A 23,115-nucleotide genomic window follows, 5' to 3' on the forward strand; every position below is an offset into this window, starting at 1 on the left:
AAATCAGGATCTGCTAAACTATCTACGTCAAAGTCGAGACCATCATCACTATCGGAATCTTGAAGTGAAAAGGGAACATGGTCATGGCGCGCTATAGCGGGTTAAAAACTCGTATTTTAACGAAAATATTAGCTTTGAAAAAAAGTCAACAATATGGCTGTAAATTGTCAGTGTTTTTTCATAGAAAATTTATTTCAAGAGTTTGGTTATATTTTTATATTATCCTGCATTTTCATATTTCTTATATCATGAATTAATTGAGTTATTATATATGTATTAAAATCGGTTCTAAAAATACCTTTTATTTTTAATTTCTATAATTTTTGCATTTAATCAAAACAATTTTGATAAATCTTGAAGGTTTGCCTTTTTCAAAAGCACATACATTAATTTTTTTCGATTCTAGAATTTGTGTTAGAAAACAAAAAATTGAAATTTATTTTGAAGTTTCTGACTCAAGTTTTTTATTTTATAAAATTATACAGAAAAGTTAAATTGTTGGAACTAAAGAAAAACAAAAATCATTTAATATAACACGATATTTTGAAGAAAGTTTTTAAGCAACAACATTAAAAACATTAATCAAAATAATTTCTGCAAAATTAGACTTCACTGGAAATTTTTGAATTTTAAATATTTCTTTTAATGCGAAAATTTGTTTGTTTCCATTAAATTTTCCTTATGCTAAAAATTTTATAAAACTATCTGTCAATTTGTTTTTTATGCAAAATTTTTTGATTTTGCATTGATTTTTTTGTTTAAACCGCGCTAATAATTTTTATTTTAACTTTTTGAACTTTTCATTGTGTAATTATTAACTCTACGGATGTTAATAATTAATTAAGGTTTGTAATTATTAAGATCCGTAGAATAAGTGTATCCAAAAAATTTTTAAATATACAAATATATAGTTCAAACTTAGTGAACATATCTACCTCAATATATGTATGTTGGGGGGCAACTTAAGTGAAAAATGCAGATAAGTGTTTTTAGATGTTAAAAAAATCTAAAAACACTTATAAAGGCTATAGCATGACACAAGTCAAAATAAAATTTGTGCCTGAGATGCGAATATGAAATTTTGATAGGTTTATTAATACTTACTTGCTGGACAAATATTTTTCCTAAAAACGTTTGCACGTTTGCAACAGGAGAGACTGTTTCAATTTATTCTCTTTCCGAAGAAAAAATTCAATAAACGTGCATTTATTTCTTAACAACTCTAAATTATCTCAACCGATTTGGAAGATTATTTTTGTATCATACTTATTCAAAAACTATAGGATAGTTTGGAAAACATTGGAAACATTTTAAGTGGAAGTAAAAAAAAGTCAAAGAATTGAATGAATTAATTTGTCAAAATACATTTTTTAACAAATTTGGAACAGAAAATCTTCCTGAAAACATAACTTAGAGTAGTCAGCCCGACTCTAAAATCATTTTGGGTAAAAAACGAAAAGATTAACTAATCCGAAAATTCTAGCAAAACTGGTAAATATGAATCTTTTTTCTTGCCGCACAAATTCGAAAAATTAAACAAATATTGTAGAGCTCAAAATTTCCTACGTTTTTTACAGCACCTATTAAATACAAATTTTCTATGAAAGAACCGAAAACAGTATTACTACTATCAAAACAATAAAAGCTAAATGTAGAGGGGTTTTCGGACATCTAATAAATAAAATTCTCCTATCACAGTGTTAGTTGCCGTAGTCCTCCTAAACGGCTTAACCAATTTCAATGAAATTTTGCATATACATTCGGTAGATGTGAGAATAGGTTTTATCTATTTTTTTATATTCTTAAGTGCTATTTTCATTGCATCAACATCGTACACGGTGCAACGATCTGACGATAGTATTCAGTGACGCCAGGTACAATGAAGCATTGATTGATATTGAGGATTTTTGCATTATCATTGCCAACTCAACTCAGTGATTTAATAGACACTGAATTGGATCGTGAACTTCAATACAATACTGTAGAAATGGCAACAATTGTCGCTCGCAATGTGCCACTAATGTTGGAAGAACAAAGAACAATTTATGACCACATAATGCTCACAGATTCGGCAGGACAAGAATGCATCAGGTGGAACTGTTAAAATATTCCTTATTTCGATAATTCTTGCTAAAATACGATCAAATAATGGTATCACATTGGCTGTTGCATCTTCTGAGATTGAGGCGACTTTATTGGATGAGGCAGAAGTGCTCATTCAGTATTTCAACTGCCGCTAAATATCTAAATAACTCAGACGGGATGTGCAACATAAAAAACAATCATCCATGGCCACAGTGCTGTAACAGTGTAAAATTATCATCTTGGATAAATGCACTATGGCACGCAAACATTCGTTTGAGGCGTTGAACAGGATATTGGAAGATATATGTTAAACACAATGACAGACGGCACTCCTCTACTTCTTTCAGGTGTTTTCAGACAAACCCTTCCCGTTATTCCGCGTTCAACGTTTGCTTATGAGACTTGGTGTCATGCAAATCTATTGATACATGATTTTTTAACTCATTGGATTTACCGAGCATGCCACCGCATAGTTTACAACTGAAGGTTGGATCTCCGGTATTTTTCTATATATTAATGGCTTAATTGTATGACCACGACTTGTATATAATCGTTGGTGGTTTGTTGTTTTAATATTTTGTCACCGTTTACAGTGCTCTATATCTCTCCCACTTATATACCCCAGCCTTACACACTTACAATACGTTATTTATTTCCAGAAAAATATTCTCTAGAAATTATTTTTATGACAAAACAACGTGTGTCGGGTCAGCTAGTTTTTCTATAATTTTTTTTATACCAAATGGAAAAATCCTAAAATAAAACTAGACGTATTTCTTTAATTCTTTTGCGGACTTTTGTAGTTTGATGTTAATGTTTCAGGTATTTGAATTATTTATTTTTCCTCTATTCTAAGCTTCCAAAAGGACCTATACGAATTTTTGGTGTCCTACGATTTGTTATCGTTTTTACAGTTGTTCTCATATTTGAGTAATTGCTTGACAAAATTATTACTTCAAAATATGTGTATTTCAAAGAGATGAATCTTATGTTTGAATTAAAACTGTAAAATTCAAGTTTTCAAAATCATTTGTCATCATTCTATGGTTTTTGATTTCAATAACTTTCAAAGTCATTGGATGTACAGCTTCCATTTTAAGAAAAAACGAACATTCACCGGAAAAAAAGGACTATTAAAATCCCTCAACAATACAATCCTAAAAATAAATATTATTCTGAAAATCGAATTTTAAATCGAAAAAATAAACATACAAAAATATATTGGTGTTTGCTTAAAACGTCTTCAAATTGATTTTATGAATTTGGAAGCTAAAAATAAATCTGTCAAGTCTTTTTTTACTTTTTCGCAAGCAATTCCTTGTCTTTTAAACTCTCCATTTTGAAGTTAATTATACTTTAAACTTAATAGCCAAAAAAGGAGGTATCTTCATTATAGGTATACTTGTTTTGAGCAAAACAAAATTCCCCAAATTTCTCAATCTCAAAAAACACACAACTTGAAAGTCTTGTCTTAATTTTTGTTTGTTTTTTTTTTCGTATATTTTATTTTAGATCCATATCAACTGCTGAATGCCGCTTCACACCGATTGGTGGCACAAGGTTCGGGGCAGATCCAATTGTGGCAATTCCTGCTGGAGCTACTAGCCGATTCGTCCAATGCCAATTGTATAACATGGGAGGGCACCAACGGTGAGTTTAAGCTCATCGACCCAGATGAAGTTGCAAAGCGCTGGGGAGAGCGCAAGGCTAAACCAAACATGAACTACGATAAGCTCAGTAGAGCTTTAAGGTAATTATTTTGTATGGAACTTTTCTCTCAACTCTCATGAAATTTTATACATACTCGTGTCGTATGTGTATTTAAAAAAATCTCAGGCGATTTTGTTGTTTTAATTTTCTTTTTCTATTTTAACTATTTTAAGTGCCAATGCTATAGAGCATGTCGGTCGTGAGTTGTAGTTCTTGAAAGTTTAATGTTGGTAAATGTTGATAAAAATTTTCCGTGAACTTGAAATTTCCATAGTTAACGTCATCAACGTCCGTCATACTAAGAGACTTATTAATTTTTCCATGACTTGTAGACTTTAAGTTATCTATTTTAAAATTTGTACAGTGTAGGAAAAAGATAGTCAAGTCCATTTTCACAATACGCTATCCAGTGAGGATTAAAATTTTGCAGAGAAGTTATAGTGCGGTTAAGGTGCGTGACTCATTAGATTGGAATTCCATATAAGAGTAACTGGCTTTCTTGTGGATTTTGTGCAAGCGAACAGGATCTTTATCTGCGGTTACAACTTCCTGGTCTCTATTATTTATGGAACGAATAGAAAATTCTAAGAATTGTCTTGGAAGTATCTAAGGTTGTATACATTTTGCGTAGATACCTACGACTACAATTTTTCTGGTTTAGTTAGTGACATAATTTATTTAGTTTACCATATGTGCAATTCAACACTGAATTTAGTTTAATTTCTTGGAATAGGCGTGTTTTTAATTTTTTTTTTAGATCTTAACAGTAGTTATAAGAGGCACTCAAATATATAATGGCCTCAGTTGAAATTGACACAATTTTAGGAAACAATTAAATGCAATGGTGGTGCAACAGCTCAGAGAGACTTACAACTCTCTGAACCCTTCCTGTGTGCCAGTAATTTTAGTAATAAAACAGACCCAAAATTTGTATCCCAAATCCGAAAGGCTAATTTGTGAAGGCACTTTTCGTGACAAGAATTAGTCTTCGCAGATTTGTCAATTCCTCGCAATAGTCAATACCCGTCTACAGTGGCGTCTTTAGGCATGGGCCCCGCAATTATTTGGCCCCTAAATCCACTAACTCAAATGATGAGTTGTACCATGATGAGTGGCATAGAACAATTTTGTTTAATTTTTGTTTCATCCTCTCTGTTCAATGGAAGGATGTCTTATTAATTAGGACTATGTTCTTAGTCTTATGCTCTACTCATCCTCACAGTGCTCATCTGTGTATAACGATGTTTGATTGGGGTAGGTTTCATAAAAAAAAGCGGCTGGGATGTGACCCACAATTATAACTTCCCATCCCGTCTGTCGATTTGTCTTGCTTAAAAGTTTGCCTATATGTACTCGTATCAATTTTTACCAAATTTGCGTACTATTTTTAAAGAATAAACGGACTGTTGGATTTTTATATACAAATTACTGAATATGGAAAACAATATTTTCTGTGAAATTAAATAATTTCAAAGCCAATATTTTTATTTTTGAAAAGATATTTGTGTCGAAAATCAATTTTTACCAACTTTTGTTAATTTATTTTTGATTTTTTGTACAAAAACTGTCAATTCGATTTTTTTCAAAATTTTACGGAATGTTAACAACAATATTTTTTGAAAAATAAAAGTAGTTTAAAGCCAATATCTACAATTTTTGAAAAGATATTTGAGTCGAAAATCAATTTTTACCAATTTTTATTAAATAAGGTTTTTATTTTTTGTAAAAAAAAACTGTCAATTGGATTTTTCTTAAAATTTTTCAAAATGTTAAAAACAATGTTTCTTATAAAATAAAATAAGTTCGAAGCCTAAATTTCAAGTTTTTGAAAAGATAAATATCTAAATAAATCGATATTCAATTTTTACCAACTTTGAGTAATGTTTTTTTTTTAGATTTTTATTTCTTATAAAAAAAACTGTCAATTCGATTTTTCTCAAAATTTTATCAGATGTCAAAAATATTATTTTTCGTTGCACAAAATTGTTTTTCAGATGAAATCATATATTAGTAGTAAAATTTTGGAGGTGACAAATTTTGTTTTTCAGTTTTTTTGATTTATAAAAAAAAACCGTTAGATGGATTTTTTTTTCAAAAACTATAGTTCTTTGATATCACGTTACAATATATTATATAAAATTTAATTCAAGACTCTAGCGCTTTTGGTTCGTAAGATATTTAGGGTTAACCAAAATTTTCACCATTTTTTCAAACTGCTATGGTAAAAAAACCACAAACACAATTTTCTTTAGAGCCCTTTCTGCATCTTTTTGCCTTATTATTAAACAAAATTTATTTGAAATCGATATCTCTTCTGGTTCTTGAGCTATGGACGACGAAAAAACGTCGCGAACGTACGGACGTACGAACGTACATACAAACGCACGCACAGACATCTTTCTTAAAATCTTTTATTTCGACTCTAGGGACCTTGAAACGCCGAAAAATGTCAAAATATTCAATTTGACAAATTGGACCCATTACAATAACTTCCTATGGGTTGTTAAAAAGTAAAAAATATGTAACTCGGATTTTTCCTAACGAAACCATTGGGTCACCAAACAATGGAAATTATTTGGGATGCCTGGAACTTTTAGGTAAATTTGATTCATTCATCGCAGATCATTTAAAAAAATGTGGGAACTCCTATTTATCAGCAAATATTTCTAACAATTCATTGATATAATGGGAAAACAATTCTTAGTGAAAATTTTACGTGAAATTAGATCGGGAAAATATAGTTCACAGTGTTGACAGTACACCCGAATATTTCAATAAAGGGTTGTAGAGGAAAAAACTATGAAAATGCGTCTAATATGTCGGGAAAATATTCTTGTTTGCAAGCAAGATTAAAGGAGAAGTGCGAATTTGCTACTTTTGTACCTTCTACAGCACATTCTCTTAACTTAGTAGGCCTTCATGCGGCTAGTTCTGTGCTGGAGGCAACTCAAGTTGTTCAAAAAATATACAACTTTTTTTCTGCTTCTACCCATTTCATCGCTGGAATAAATTGAATGAATGTTTAGGTTCACATAGAGTTCTTAAAAGCCTTTCTGAAACAAGATGGTCTGCACGAGCTGATGCAGTTAACGCGCTCCACTATGGTTACAAGCAAATTACTGAAGCCTTGACAAATATATCTGTAGAGATCCAGAGCAAGCAACAGACACAAACAGTGAAGCGCTAGGCCTGTCTAAGAAAATGTCAAAACTGGAGTTCCTAATTTTACAGGAATTTGGAGCACAATGTTAGAAAGAATTTATAAAACCAGCAAGAGCCTTCAAAAAGAAACGATTTACGTTACTGCGAATTTGCTTTGTTCAATACGTTATTTGATGGCCCTGTACCATCCGTTAGAAAAGTATGCCTTCAATAATATTTAATTGTATACTTAAACTTACATATGTATCTAAAAAATACCAATCAAAACAAATTTAAAGAAATTAACTTGTATAAAATTAAAATACAAAAATAAAAAACAATACAAATTATCAAAAATCAACTATAAGGAAAATTGTTCAACTTTTAAAGATAAATTCAAAAAAAATTATAAAAGCATAAAAAAATATCTGTTTTATGTTTCTTTAGTTCTTTTTAAAATGTAAACATATTTTTAAAAAATACAAATTATTTTAAAATGATTTTTTCAATCCTAAAGAATTAAAATAAAAAATGTTATGCCTACTTTTTTTGGCCCCCAAATTCGATTGGGCCCAGGGCCCCCAAAAGTCTAAAGACGCTCCTGTCCGTCTAAAAAAAATTCAGGTTGCACACATAAATGTGGAATACAAGATCTCTGACGTGACCCTAGAATCATGCGACTCGTGAGCTTTGTCATTCAAACGTTACTTAATTGATTAATGTGACGAAAAATAAAGAAAGTACACATTTGTTGCCTTAAAAATGTAGGGTCATTTCTGGTACACTTTTTCGACAGTAACTAAAGTCATGGGGTTCAAAGCTTTAAAAACAACTTTAATTCTCATCGAGATAAATATTGAAAAATATGTGGTTTTCTAATTCAAAATACCTGCATGGTCCTGTCGATCATTATTTGATACACTCAAAATATGTTGACCATGACTCAGCTCTTAACATACAAGGTTGTCTGCCCCTAAATCATTATCTCTATCTGTGTGAATCTTCATGCTGTTATAAATAATAACCCTCAAAATAACGAAATCATTCCTTAACCTGCGATTAAAAACAATAACATTAAAAACTCCAAACTATATTATGGTACGGATGCTTTTTCATCCCTGAATGATGCTGCTGTTACTCGTTATAATTGGTTTCATTTGTCCAAATTCAGGGTTGATACAGAACTAAATCTACTAATTGATCATATTCCTTCTAAAACTGAAATTCCCATCAATAATATAAAGTGCTTCAAGTTAGTGAAAAACGATTCTGACCTATCTTATTTGAAATATAAAAATATGTAATACAAGTGTTTCATCCAACATGCTGTATATTGCCATGGATCAAAAGCTATGGCCTAGATCTATCATTGAAGTAAACTGTCAACGATTCCCAAAATTTTGAGAAAATAGTTTATGAAAAACTAATCTTTATTCTTAAAGAAACGATTGCGCCATCCCAGCATGGATTTATAACTGGAAGATCCACGACTACAAACCTAGCTATTTTTTGTAACCAAATCACTAGAAATTTCGAAAATGGTTTTCAAACTGATGTCGTCTTTACGGACTTTTCGAGCGCTTTCGATAGAACACAGTTTGTCCCCGTTAAAGATTTATTTTCTGAAGTAATTCATGCAACTTCTGGTGTTCCTCAAGGAAGTCACTAGGGACCCCTTCTATTCCTGATATTAATCAATGGCATACATACCTACAGTTATCAACAATTATCTCTGCCTAATGTTTGTAGATGATATCAAAATTTTCCGCTGTATCAAATCGTTGGACGATAGTCTGTTACTTCAAAGATGACCTTAAGCGCTTATCTGTATGGTGCACTTCTAACCAGCTTTTCTTAAATGTTTCTAAATGCCAATCGGTATCTTTCTCTCGTAGTCTTAGTCCTATTTGTTTTGAATACGAAATAAAAAAAAAACACAACTTACTAAGCTTAGAGAAATGAAAGACCTAGGTGTTATATTTTATTACAAACTAACCTTCAACTCCCACATTGATTTTGTGGTTGCTAAAGCAAATACTATTCTAGGGTTTGTGGTTCGCAACTCAAAAGAGTTTAAAAATCCATTTAACCGTCGGTCATTATTTTATGCTTATGTGAGATCTTCCCTAGAATACTGCTCAGTAATTTGGAATCCTTTTTGATAAAACTCAGTGTTTAAAAATTTCGTGAATTGTAGTTCACCGACTAAATTGGAACATTGAAATGCCTCCTTATGAAACCAGATGTTAACTGCTTGGTCTAACACCACTTGATATTCGCCGTCGGCATTTTTCAGTGGTTTTCAAACGTGATATTATTACTTCTCATATAAACTGCCCTTTACTTTTGTCCTTAGTAATAAAAGAAGTGGTAAACATATTTTTCATCATACATTTTCGTTTTAATAGATTTTTTTAGGGCAAAATAAAGACGATCCTGTCAAAAAATGTCAAAAAACTTAAAAAAGTTAACAACATCAACCAATTGCAAACAGTAAATGAAAGAGCGCAACAATTTTTGAAACGTTACCATTTTTAAGACAAAAAACTGCAGCTATTACGGCAGTCACAAAATTACCTGCTAAAAGTTATATTTAAAAGTTTTAAAAATAAATAAAATTAAACTTAACAATGGTACTAAAAAAAAAGAAGTTATTTCATAACTTTTTCAAGATATTCGCTGTAAGAGGATCGAAAATGGACAACATTATTTTAAAAGAGCTCGGGACTGTGTTAACAGAATTTTACTTGCATACAGTGGTGGTTATATAAATAGCACACGTTATTGTTAATTATGTTTTTTTATTAAATTCAAGTGAAAGGAGCATTTAAGGTTTATTTACATAAAGTTTTTTTGCTTAAATTAAATTTCATATATTTCTTAATGTATAAGGATCCATAAGTTTCTTAGTTTCAGTTATTTCTGTAAGAAAATAGAGATAAGAACCACAGTTAGTAAACTTTTGTAATTAAAGCTTGGACATTTAATTAGCCCATGTGCAATAAAATTGAATTTACATTTAAATTCTTCATTTTACTTAATATTTGGTTGGAAAACTAAAAAAATTACAGCTTGACATCTTCTTGGCAGACTTTCCACCAATTTTCTGCACCGTGCTGTTGGTGTTGAATACCAATCATTCCACAGATTCATCCACAGATTCTCAATCGGGTTGAGATCGGGAAACTGAGCCAGCCACTTCAAAACACTTACCACAATTATCCCCTAAACATGATTTTACTAACCGAGAAGTATGCTTCGGATCATTATCGTGCATAAAACGTCATGTCAAAGGCAAATTGTCATCAGCGTAGGGAATCATATGATCTGTCAATATGTTTTTATAAATATTTTGATCCATTTTTGAGCTTATTTGACAATTGGGCCAACGCCGTGCCAAGAGAAAGCTCCCCACACCATAACATTTCCTCCTCCGTGTTTAATTGTTTTGAGAGTGTACTTTGCCTAGACACACCATATAAAGACCGGAATTTTTCGTGCGTTTTACCCTCCAACACCCATTTGTTTACATTGTTGTATTTGTAATTTTGACATTACGTCCATTTTGAAATGTGAAATGTAACAACAATTCGATGCGGTGCATTAACTTGTTTTGACAGGTTTTTTTTATTAAATTGCTGTGGTGAGAATTTTGGATTTAATTTTAGCTGTCAAACGACGCATTTGTTGTTTTGATAATTTGTTTAAAAATGCAGGATCCAAATGAAGATTCCGAATGGAATGATGTCTTCCGTGCAAAAGGTATCCTTCCGCCCATGCTCGAGAATGCCATTGAGAATCTTAAGAATCCCAAGACGAAAGTGTTCGCGAGGAATATCGTCAGTCGTCACAAACGAATGGCATAGATGCGAGCATTCGTGGTGAATTGATGTTAGACCTGAGGGTGCGTGTTAGTTGATGTTTCAGCTTGTAGGCAAACCAGAATGACAGATTAGTTTCCGGTCTTTATATCGTGTGTCTATGGTACTTTGCCTTGCATTGTTGGTTAGGTGGATGCCAAACATATTTTTTCCATCTGATCCCAATCTGCAGAACTTTGATTCATCACTCCAGAGCACGTTTTTCCCAAAATTAAGAGGATTTCTTAGGTGTTTCTTACAAAACTGAATTCTGCACTTTATATTTTTTTTTGAGACGAATGATTGTCCGAGAAGACACAGAAATACCGTTATGTAACTCAACATCAGATTTTATTTGGTTTGAAGTCTTGAGGGTCTGTGATCGAAGCTCTTAATTTGTATTAATTGATCTTCTCTTAATGTGGTTTTTCTTGCACGTGGGGCTCTCGAAACGTTTTGTGAAGTTCCAAATGTCTCAAAGTTGTGAATTGCGTTGTAAACAAGCTTTCTTAAACAATTTAATAGCTCATAAATTTCCGAAACCGTCTTTCCTTGAGCTTTTATCCCATTTATTATCTGCCTTTTATCCTCTATGGGTCCCATGTCTATCAAATTTTTTTTACAGACATTTTTTGTTTTAAATTCACGCATAGCACTTACGGGTAAATTAATTAAAATAAAAGTTAATATATTTATATGAAATCAATCAGAATATGGAGTGAAAGTTTCCTTGTGCTAATTAAATGACCAACCGTTAACAATGATCTTCGACTAGTTTCACATACAAACCACACCTTTTAATAAAAAAGCATGCAAAATCTAACGGTTTTATGCTCTCGGGGTTTCATTAGTTCAAAGCAAAGAGAAACCCAGTTATTTTATGAGAAGGCTGAGTTTTGTATGGTATAGAATAAAGTACATACATTCAATATTCCGAGAGTTATGTTTTTAATCCTTATTTTACACCAATATATATATTCGATGTTTTTCTGTGAAAACTTACAATTTAATTTTCTCAAAATTACCACTTACGATTTTTATCAGACTTCAGAATTCTTTGTTCATCTCTTTTCTTTAAACACGTTTATATCCAAAAAATGCCCCATGAGATAATTCCTGCTAAAATTATTTGTGTTCCCTAACCCCAAAGGGTTGATCTTTCTTCGAATCCCCGATTGAATGAAATGAAAAATAATATTATCCCAGCAACCTATTCACAGATTTCAGCAAAGCCTTTGACAAATTGTGTCACAAGACTTTAGTCCATAAACTTAAGGCCTTAGGGTTTAACGACAAATTCTTGACGTGGATCGCGTCTTATCTCAAGAACAGAAGTTATAGCGTTATATTCAGAAATGAATTCTCCGACCAATTTTACATCAACTCTGGTGTTCCACAGGGTAGCCATTTAGGTCCTTTATTATTTATCTTATATATAAATGACATAACATCCGTTATAAAAAACTCCTCCGTTTTAATATACGCTGATGACATTAAAATATTCAAATCTATTAGTTCAATTAATGACTGCTCACAGCTTCAAGAAGATCTTCATAGTTTTAGGGAATGGTGCAATACAAACCGACTTTTATTGAATATTGACAAATGTAAAACTATGTGTTTTACACGCAAAAAAACAATTATAGATTATAACTATTTATTAGATTCTTCCTCCCTTTGTAAGCTTTCCGTTTTCTCTGATTTAGGTGTTATTCTTGACAGTAAATTAACGTTCTGTGACCATTATAACTTTATAGTTAAAAAAGCTAACAAAATTCTAGGTTTTATTAAACGTTTTTCTCGTGACTTTCGTGACCCATACGTCTTAAAACTTCTTTATGTATCATTTGTAAGGCCAATACTTGAATACGGCTGTGTTATATGGGCACCATACTATTCAGTCCATATTAACAGACTTGAAAGTATCCAAAAAAGATTTATGCGTTTTTGTCTTCGTTTTCTTCCGTTTTCCCAAATTTTTACACCACCTCCTTATTCTCAGAGACTTTTGCTAATAAAGCTCCCTACACTTTATGTCCGATCTTTAGCAGAACTAATTATGGTATGAATAGCCCTTTAAATCAATTGATTTCAGTCTTCAATACATTTTATAATTTAATTTCATCTGTTAATGACAATGTTAAAAGTTAACAATTTAAAGAAAGATTTTTTAATTTGTTATAGTATTTATTTATTTCTATATTAATTAAAATTTTAAATTAAAAATTATGTAAATAGCTATAAGTTTATATTAACGTTAGATAATTAACGGATTAAATAAATAAATAAACCTGTAGTACCCGTGGCATGATGGTTAGTGCGTTGGACTGTCATGCCAGAAGTCTTGGGTTTGATCCCTGCCTGTGCTATCTAACGTCTTTTTCACGGGTACTGCCTCTTGCGAGGAATTGACAAATTCTCCAAGAGTAAATGTTGTCATGAAAAAGTGCTTTCTCAAATTAGCCGTTCGGATTCGGCCTTAAACTGTAGGTCCCCTCCATTCCTGACAACATTACTCGCACACAGGAATGGATGAGAGTTGTAAGTTACTAGGCCCTAGTTCTCAACGGACTGTTGTTGTTTATTTATATGTATACCAGCTTCTTGTTTACTAACTGAATTCAGTCTTATCTTCCTCCTATCCAAAAAATATGCCTAAAAATTAAGTCATGTTTCTATCTAATAATTATTGTTTTAAATTTCTTTTTCTTTCAGATATTATTACGACAAAAACTTCATGACAAAAGTTCACGGAAAACGTTACGCCTACAAATTCGACTTTCACGGCCTAATGGCGGCTTGTCAAGCTCAGGCCCAGGGCTGTGATACTGCAGCTGCATACAGTTCCTATAAACATCTGCACCATCATCATCCCGCCCTCCAGCCAGACCACTCTCCATCGTCATCATCCAGTCTTGGCTATCCCTGACCATCACCAACGATGTCATCCCCCGTCGGCAGCGGTGGTGGTGGTGTCGTTGTCGGCAACACAGCTTCCCATTCCCCGAGTAATATAACAACCTCAAGTACAAATCTACTCCCACCCTCAACGACTTCTTCCACACCGATGTTTCCATCTGGTCCATATTGGCCATACTCACCACCGAGTTTTGAACCTCGCCCACCACCAAATGGATTTAATTGACAAACTTGTTGAATCTTACACCTCTCAGCTTTATACAACAACAATACTCCTTATATTGTTCCTTAAAACGTATCCTTGTCATCTCACATACATATATTATATTCATAAAGGTACTCAATGTGTGAGTGGTCAATTTGGAGTTCCGGTACATAATAACTTCGTATATTAATTAGAAGAAGACCTCCCGCATCGTTGGGAAAGGCGGCCAGTCCTTGTTCTTGCACTCATAATAATAATAATTTAATTAGATGCTATATTAAAAAAAAACCTTCTTGTGTGTGATACAAAATTTGTCCAAAAAGGACTTTAACTTGATGTAAAATGGTTATCGTTTTGATCAAGCGGTAACGGTAATGTATAATTTTATACTTATCGATGTAATTGTTGTACAATCTTTTTCCTTATAATACCTTAAACTCTCGAGATTTGATTAAGTTAATTTATAAGAATATAGCAATATGTTTCATGTATGTACTTAATTTATTAATAAATTAGTTAGTTGTAAATATGACTGTCCCCTGTAAACTCATTAAATCGTAGGAATATCAAATAATTTTAAGAAAATATAGAAACTGTTCAAAAGAAGTGTTTTGGTGTTTTATTTAGTTGTTATTTAGGATGTTTCTTTTTATAAGCATATAGTTTCACTGGCGGTCATTTTGACAGCTGTCAAGTGGCTTAGACGTATAGTTTGGTTTGACATTTTACCATGAATATACTGACGCCTGATTTTATTTATTTGTTATTTAGGGTGTTTATTTTTATAAGCATATAGTTTAACTGGCGGTCATTTTGACAGCTGTCAAGTGGCTTAGACGTATAGTTTGGTTTGACATGTTACCATGAATATACTGACGCTTCTAAATTGTGGAAATATATTTTGTAAATCGTGGTTCTGTTCGGAATGCATATGGAGCTTACTTTTGGTTAAATGAAAACGTCAATAAACAAAACTGGCATATTTTTTGAGTGATGATACTCTCCAAGGGAATGTTGAGATTGATAGAATAATTTGGTTAGAAGAATTATTATCCTCTTCTGTCAAATTTTGTCATATTGGTATAGCGGTAATGCTCCATTTGACATTTGTTGGAGGATAATCAAAATAAGTAACGAGAATTCTTTTGAAGTTTGTCATTTCAGGTTTTTAAAAGTCACATTTCTTAACTCCGTGTCAATCCTTAAGTATTCAAAGGAAATGCCTTATTTGTTCAACTTCAAATCTTTTTATTGTTTAAACATATCAAACATTCAACAACTTTGCTTAAAATGTTTATTAAAATTTAGAAATTCAACAAAAGATTCCTGGGTTAGAAGAAAACAAAAATCTCTACACAGAATATGTAATGGCAAGAATGATAAAGACTATACAATAAATGATAAACATTATACGATCAACAGCAGTTGCCAAAACGATCCAATCAAATTGAATTGACCTCGTTGTGGCTGCAAACATACTCTGTTGATCCTCAAAGCCAGACGGTCCATCAGAAGTCTGTTCAGTCAATTCTTTCTGGGCGCTGCTCTGTGGGTCGATGATGTCAGGACTCAAATGCGATAAGAACAAGAAATAGCTCAACGGTCCGTTGAGAAGGTTTCTCAAGAATGACGGTACCCGTCGACGATGTTTGGCGCTCGACAAGTAGAGTACAATCACAGATATAATTGTTGATATACTAACCAGCAATAAACTGCTACTATAAAACAACACTGCAAGAAAATGGAAAGCTTGCTCAAGAAAAACGCAACTATTTTCCTATATATCACTTACCAACTAAGGGAGTACTTTGCGCCAGGACAGGAAGAAGTTGACTAAAGTACATGAGAAAGGCTGCAATCAAAACAGTTACAATCCCATTGAGGAGAAGTTTTTCTCCCATTTGAGGAGGTAGCCAAAAGCTCGAAAGAACCATCAGGATAATGCACGATGCTGGTGTGAAAATAAGAGCCTTATACATAGCAGCCCGACGAACTAGCAGAAAGTCAAATCTGACGTAATTGTAGAATTGGTCATTTGTTTCGAATGTTGTCGAGACTTTTCGAATTTCCCATTCATTATTTTCAACCATCAAATTAACCTGAGTGCTTGGATACTTCTTCTCGCCATAGACATCCAACTGAATATTGGCCATTGACCAGGAGCCGATTTTCAAGTGACAATTCTGTGTATCGAATGGCCATAGTTCGAAGTTAAGGCTACAAAACGCTGTAAAAATCGCTGGTGGAACCCACAAAAAACTGCCATTTTCTTCTACTATCAACTGACTTCCACCAAGATGGTCGTCACGGTCAGTGGCACTGTTAAATAGGGCAATATCCGGTCGCCAAACATCATCAGCAGCAACATGCATAGCGGTAATATTACTGTATTCTGAGGCTTTCCATTTGAATTTATCATCTTGCCATACCTAAAAAGAAGTAAATATTTGAATTATTATTGATTTTGAGATTAAGAGAATTTGATTATTTTTGTACCATTTTAATCCAACCATAGACAGTCATCTTTCCTTTAAGTTCATCAATGTCTATATGACGGACTTCTAGGCCGATACCAACACTTGTGGGATTGCCATTCTTTAGGGGTTGGGCAAATTTGTTATAATTGACAAAAAGATCCCGTTTGAGGATATCATTTGCCGTCGTATTCCACATGTTATTAGTTTTATTGTGTACATCTGTCAAAAAAAAAGTAAAATAATGTATTTGACGTTTAACAAACTACTGTCACTATAAATTCCTTAGGTTATCTGTCATTTTGTGATTTGTGTCAATTTGAATTAAAGTTTCAAATCAGATCAGAAAAATAAAATATGAAAATACAAAATGCTTTGAAAATTGGTATCCCATATGGTCAATTATGTTAAGAGAAACATTTGCAATTGAAATGGGAAATTATTAGGAAATTCAGAATTGTCTTCTTCCACGTCCATTTTTGTGTGGAGGTAGAAAAATTGTTAGTTGAAACATAAAAGGTAAGAGGCAAACGTCAACTATAGTTGACAGTTTAACACAAAATAGTTGTTGAACTTATTACAAAAAAAACTTCCAGTCAATATGTCAGTCAACCTTTGTTATTGTTGTTTCTTGAAGTAGTGACTATGGTAAGTTGTCATTTCAGTTTTCTTTAAATCACGACTTCCAGTTTCATAATTTTCTCGAGGACATTTCTTTTGAAATTTGAAGTCAAACTAAGCCCGATTTTTCCCATTAAGTTATTTCCAACGTTTGAATGCCAACTTCCAAGTTCGGTCACTAACTTTATTTTTCCGTGTTTCTTTTAAATTTAAGAGACTGAAGTTAAATTTTTAATCAAAATCATTTGAACTTACAATTTTGTGTGACAATGTACAAGTTTAAACGACATAATCTAAATATATCTTAGGTCCGAAAGGCAGTAGCATAAAGTATTAGAATTTAACTTAGATTGTCCGAATGGGACTAGGAAGTTAGTTCCAAGTTATGGTACATTAGGCAAGTTTTATGAATTTTTGTCTAGCGCTAAGACAATCACAAGTTACAATTTATACACATTTAATTTAATAAAAAAGGAAAAAAGGGGCTTGAAGGTAAGGTAAGTTTCTAATATCTGATGGGCCAGCTGCCAAAAACATGTCCTTAAACTAAGCCAACGCTATAGGAATGACTAGAAAGTTACTAACTTACTTACTTAAGGTGGCGCTACAGTCCGGGCGGACCTGGGCCTCAACCAACATGCGTCTCCAGCCAGCTCGGTCCCTAGCTAGCTGTCTCCAGTATCGCACGCCAAGTTGGTTGAGGTCTTCACCCACCTGAGTGCGCCAACTGAGTAGCAGTCTTCCTCTACTGCGCCGGATTCGAAGACCTTCCGGTCTGGAGCGTTGATGTCCATCCGCTCTACATGACCTAGCCATCTAAGCTGTTGGGCTTTAATTATGCTAACTAGGTCAGTTTCGCTGTACAGCCCGTACAGTTCGTCGTTATCTCTTCTTCCCCATTCTCTATCTATGCCAAAAAATCACCCGAAGAATTTTTCGCTCGAAGCATCTTAAGACGCTCTCATCTTTCTTTGACAGGGTTCAGGCCTCAGCGCCATAAATGGGAACCAGGATAATGAGTTTCTTATAGGTGGTGATTTTAGATGCTCGAGAGAGGACTTTACTTCTCAATTGCCTTCTAAGTCCAAAGAAGCAGCGATTTGCAAGAGTTATTCTTCCTTTGATTTCAGCGCTGGTGTCGTTGTCTATGTTTATATCGGTGCCTAGGTAGACAAAGTCCTTAACTAATCGAAGTTTTAGCTGTCCATGGTGACGTTTTGTCCAAGACGTCGTTGTTCAATGTCCTTTTTTTATGACAGCATATAGGAACTTGGTCTTGCCCTCATTGACCACTAAACCCATCTTCTTCGCTTCCGTCGCAATGCTCAAAAACGCTCCACTGACATCACGCTTTGATCTTCCAATTATGTCAATATCATCTGCGTATCCGAGTAATTGGATTGACCTTTGGAAGATTGTGCCTCTATTGTTGACGGTTGAGTTTTGCACAATTCTTTCCAGAACGATGTTGAAGAAGTCGCACGACGGTGCATCGCTTAGTCTAATTCCTTTTTTGACACCAAATGCTTCGGTAAGATCTTTTCCGGCATTGATAAAGAAGTGTGCATTCGCCATCGTATTTCTGCACGAACGGATAAGTTTGACAGGGATGCCAAAACTAGACATTGCTCTTCCCTATAGATACTGTCATACGCGTCTTTAAAATCGATAAAGAGATGGTGGGTATCGATTTCAAGATCCTGAGTTTTTTCCAAGATCTGCCGTAGTGTACAAATGGTAGACATGTGCATTTAAGAGGACACAAGCGTCCACAAATTTTTCTCAAAGCCCACCTCTGTCTATCAACTAATACTCTCACCTCCCCGCGGTGAACATCGGGTGCCTAGTACCTCAACTGGAGATTGGGTTTTAACCCCAGTGGAAAGTTGTTGGGGGCAGTAAACGAGAGAGGGGGGTAGCGGTGTTTCCACTAAGACACCTCTCCTTATCCAAACGGCAGCGGATGAATTCTCAAGATGGAATCAACGGTGGCGTCTACAGTTCCAATACGGTTGAACTACTTAGTGAACACTTTATAGGGCTTCTTCGACATATTCGAAGCCCAGGCCTGTAAGGAGCGGTTTATCCGGCTCCCCGTCCTTGGAGTTATGCTAAGGACCTGGCCCTCCAGGTTAGGGGTTCTGCCTTCGGGGTGACTTCCTGGCCACGTAAACAAAATACCTTAGTTGCGAAGCACCAACAAGCCTCGGATACAAACGGATTCACTGTTGACGGATCTGTACGTGGAATGTTAGGTCCCTTAACAGACCACGTGCAGCCGAACAATTAGCGGAAGCCCTAGACTGCTGCAAGCAGATATTACCGCCATCCAAGAAGTGCGATGGGATGGACAGGGCAAACGCAAACTAAAAGACTATCAAAAAAAATATCCCTTATAATGAAGCCAAGTCTTCTAATGTCAAGATGTGAGCTCATCATTTTTTTTTCTTTCACCTGAAAGCTGAGCTTAATAACTGTTTGACTTATTTATTTACTGCACAATTTGACTTAAAATTTAGAGCACGTAAGAATGTTCCTTCTCATATTAAGAAAACAATAAAGACATTTTCTTTAAAATAGAAACACACAACTTATGATTGACTTGTTACCAGCGTAAGGAATTGTTTGTAGTTACATGTTACATGACATGTGAAAAATTAGCTGTGTTCAACCTTCCGCAATGTACTGCGTTGGTCAAGAAAGTGTAGCTTCTTTGTATGCATTGTGAAAATGAGGCACTGACTTTCATTCATTAGCGTTTATTGTGCTGAAATAGAGTACTCTAGTTTTGAATATTTTACTCTATCTTTTGAGCTAGTGCAAGTTCGTGAAAACTATCAAAATCAGTTGATGTCATTTTTCAATTATATTTTGTTAAGGAATGAAGTTGAATTTTTTTAATGTACTTTGTATTTTCAATTTTATTGTTTAAATAATGTATAGATAAGAGCTAACTTAAAGTGAAGGGTAATTTTGGGTAATTTAGAGTTCTCCCAACACTAAATTTAATTTGGAGGAAAGTAATTAGCAAATTAAAAAACTAATGGTTATCAAATATCTAAATTAATAATAATTTAATTATATCGTTAATTTTACTTGTGTCCCATTTAATATGTTTTCATCTTTTTAAGAATCGGCGTATGACGTTTTTGCTTCAACCCACTCTGACAGTTTTTATGATCTTGCACTTCTCTACACTACTCTACATTGCCATTTTTCTGGTTGAATAAACATATTGGGTGCGTTTAATCTCAGACAGATAGGGTACCCGGATACCTCTTTGTTAGTGTTTTACGTGTAAAATAACAGCTGATCAAGAACAGCTGAGATGTCAAAAAAAGAATCCAAAGGTATCCAAGAATTTCTGGGGTATGTAGGTATCTGACAGAACAGCTGATTCAACACATGTTTGAATTTCAAGAAACTTGAAAATTGATTTCAGCTTTTTGTATTTCTTGGTAAACAAAAACATACAAAATGTTGGTTGAAGTTGTATTTGAGGATGTTCTTTGCATAATAGACGATGAAGAAGCTATTTGACTCCGAATTTATTTATTTAAACCACAAAACTTCGAAGCTTAAATGTTTCTCTGCTTTTTGTGAACAGCTGTAAGTTGTTTGTATTTTTTGACAGCTATCTCAATACAGCTATCCAACTCGTTCAACAAGGTGTCTAAAAATCCACCTATCCAAGATATCCTTTGCAACACGAGATTGAAGGTAGCCATGAACTAGCTGACTTGTATTGCGTGGAAATGAAGTCCTTTTTGTTGTCTCAGCCTGCCCAATATTTTTACAAACGTCAGTGTCATTCATTGTCAGACGATGTTTTGAAATATGAGTATTATAAGTTTTCTGCGCTGATGCAAAATCGAATCGGCTAACTGTTTTGTTAATAATTTTAAGACTTAAGAACTAAATTATTGAAAGCATTTTAAATACTTTTAGCCAATTGTAAGATCTGAAAAGGCCTATAAATTATAAATTAAACAAATGGACCAACATAAATATAATATATCTGAAAATACTTTAAAATATGGATTTACGTAATTAGAGCCTTATTTATCGCTTTTAGATTAACTGTATATAAAAAATATTCAACCGGTTCAAGAGGTGTTTTAGTGAATTCTAATAATTAAACAGAAAATAGAATTTAACATATTTTTTTATTTATAGTGAATTTATATCAACTTTATACTACAATTATACTTTCAAGATCCAAGGATTCAAAATGTGCTTTCTGTAGGTCATTTAAGATTATTAAATCTTTTTGACTCAGGGTTATACATATGTATGTAGTTATTTGTGATACAAAATTACTTGATTGTTCCTCGTTTGTAGATATATTTTTATAGTTTGTAGATATATTTTTATAGATTCATTATAAAAAGAACAAAAGAAAGCACACAAATAATTACAATTTTAAATTTTTTCCCCGAGTAGAAATTCTGTTGAAATAATAAAAAAGGATTTTATGTATTTTAAACTTTAACAAACTTCGAAAATCCATGTTTAAAGTCGTTATCACTTACACTCACATTCAAAAACTACTTTTCACTCAATGACATTCTTCAAAACTTATTACACTAGGTTTATACTTTTTTTTCCTTATCACAATTAACCACATTGAGAAAACGATAAGATCAATATTTAGTTAAATTAAGCCTGCAAAAGGCACAAGAAATCCAAAACATAACATTTTTTTATCTTGAACTAATTTTTTATAAAGATGGTCAAAAAATTGGTATGTCCTTCAAACCTTTTAAGGATTCCTGAGTAGAGGTTTCAGCGGCGGAAACAATGGCGCCATGATACATTACTTGAATCAAAAGGCAACCGGATGTGAGTATTATCGCAAGTTGCATTGTGTTTTTGTTGTTTTTTTTTATTTAAAAAAATTGTTTATAGATCGCAATTAATTCTTTTATAGGAACAACAATCACACCCTCATTGGAGAATGGGAGCTCAGAGGTTAGAGTTTCGACTCGTGTTGTACAAATATAAAATAGTTATTCCCGAGTTGTCGCCGCGTTGGTGGTTGAAGAATCACTAAATCTGCCTGCAACGAGAATATTTTTATTTCGAGAAACATTCGGATATGTACACACGTAATTTTATCGTAATCTCAGGCTTCAAGAAAGATTTTATTTTATTTTTTTTAATAAAAAATGTCAGCGGTTAGTCAGATGGTCTTTATTGTATATGATTAAAAAGAAACTATACCGCAATTTTCTAATACCATCCGCGGCGTCGCGGTCGTCGTGCGTTGTCGTCTTGGAGCCACAAAGAGAACACGCGTTCAATATTTCTGACGAACCTGACTGTGTTTTGGGAGATGAATGATGATGTTGTTAAAACGGGTGTTTTTTTAAGAGCTTTGATTGACTTGACATAGCCCCATAAAAAGTCACAGAGAGGCGATAAGTTGCACAAAGTGGAAACAAAGTTGTCACCAGATAATGATTATGAAAAGTAGAAACTAAATGTTGTCGGAATGTATGCAAAACAATAATCAGTCATCATGGCTCAATAGCACTCATCATGTGCCATAACGGTAGGCTCTTCCTCATTTCCAAAGAAATACGGACCGATGCAGGCAAGTCTTGTCAAACTGTCAGTAAAATGTATGAAATGGTGATAAACTTTAATGGCTTGAGAACTGTTGAAATCATTTAACCAACAATGAGCTACAGCATTTAATACCTCAAAATGAACGAAGTGCTTTATGGGTGCAAATGTCCAAGATTTGGAAGCATTGCAGTTTTGGCGTTTAAACTATTCACGATGACATGTCAAACTGTAATGAACAAAAATGTCAACATAGTTTAAAGTGCTTTATGTGTACAAATGTCAAAAATTTGGAAGCATTGCAATGGTGGCGTTTAAACGATTCACGATGAATTGTCAAACTCTAATGAACAAAAATGTCAACATAGTTTGACATTTCTCAACTATCAAACTATAAACAAAAACCATCCAATCTTCTTATGCAGCTAAAAAAGACACCCTATAGAAACGAGCTTGCTCAATTTTGTTTATGTACTAGGTACTTTTGATTATTAGATTGTGGTATACTGCCTGGAATAATTGTGCTATTATT

General features: G+C 33.4%; 2 protein-coding genes across 2 annotated transcripts in view; one reads left to right on the forward strand and one right to left on the reverse strand.

Annotated features, from left to right (window-relative positions):
- LOC129952646 (DNA-binding protein D-ETS-6) overlaps positions 1 to 14,506 on the forward strand; it is a 30,392-nt gene extending 15,886 nt beyond the window's left edge. The window contains exons 2-3 of the mRNA XM_056065392.1: positions 3,598 to 3,835; positions 13,512 to 14,506. Coding sequence (XP_055921367.1) covers positions 3,598 to 3,835; positions 13,512 to 13,725 — 452 coding nt within the window. The 3' untranslated portion in view covers positions 13,726 to 14,506. The remainder of the gene's footprint in view (positions 1 to 3,597; positions 3,836 to 13,511) is intronic.
- Positions 14,507 to 15,251: 745 nt separating this feature from the next.
- Positions 15,252 to 22,092, reverse strand: LOC129951621 (neuronal acetylcholine receptor subunit beta-3). The gene is made up of 4 exons (XM_056063862.1): positions 21,775 to 22,092; positions 16,417 to 16,616; positions 15,713 to 16,349; positions 15,252 to 15,651 (listed from the first exon to the last, which is right to left on the reverse strand). Exons 1-4 carry the CDS (start codon positions 21,878 to 21,880, stop codon positions 15,272 to 15,274), a joined length of 1,323 nt encoding a protein of 440 aa, XP_055919837.1. The 5' UTR covers positions 21,881 to 22,092; the 3' UTR covers positions 15,252 to 15,271.
- Between the last annotated feature and the right edge of the window lie 1,023 nt (positions 22,093 to 23,115).

Source organism: Eupeodes corollae, chromosome 3 (genome assembly GCF_945859685.1).
Source record: "Eupeodes corollae chromosome 3, idEupCoro1.1, whole genome shotgun sequence".
Taxonomy (NCBI): Eukaryota; Metazoa; Arthropoda; class Insecta; order Diptera; family Syrphidae; genus Eupeodes; species Eupeodes corollae.

What these genes read in the sequence shown, in the direction of transcription:
- LOC129951621 (XM_056063862.1), bottom strand. Translation starts at nt 21,880, where the DNA reads ATGCAACTTGCGATAATACTCACATCCGGTTGCCTTTTGATTCAAGTA. An exon ending in TCTATGGTTGGATTAAAATG is followed by an intron (nt 16,350 to 16,416) that starts GTACAAAAATAA and finishes ACTTCTTTTTAG; the next exon opens with GTATGGCAAGATGATAAATT. An exon ending in GCAAAGTACTCCCTTAGTTG is followed by an intron (nt 15,652 to 15,712) that starts GTAAGTGATATA and finishes ATTTTCTTGCAG; the next exon opens with TGTTGTTTTATAGTAGCAGT.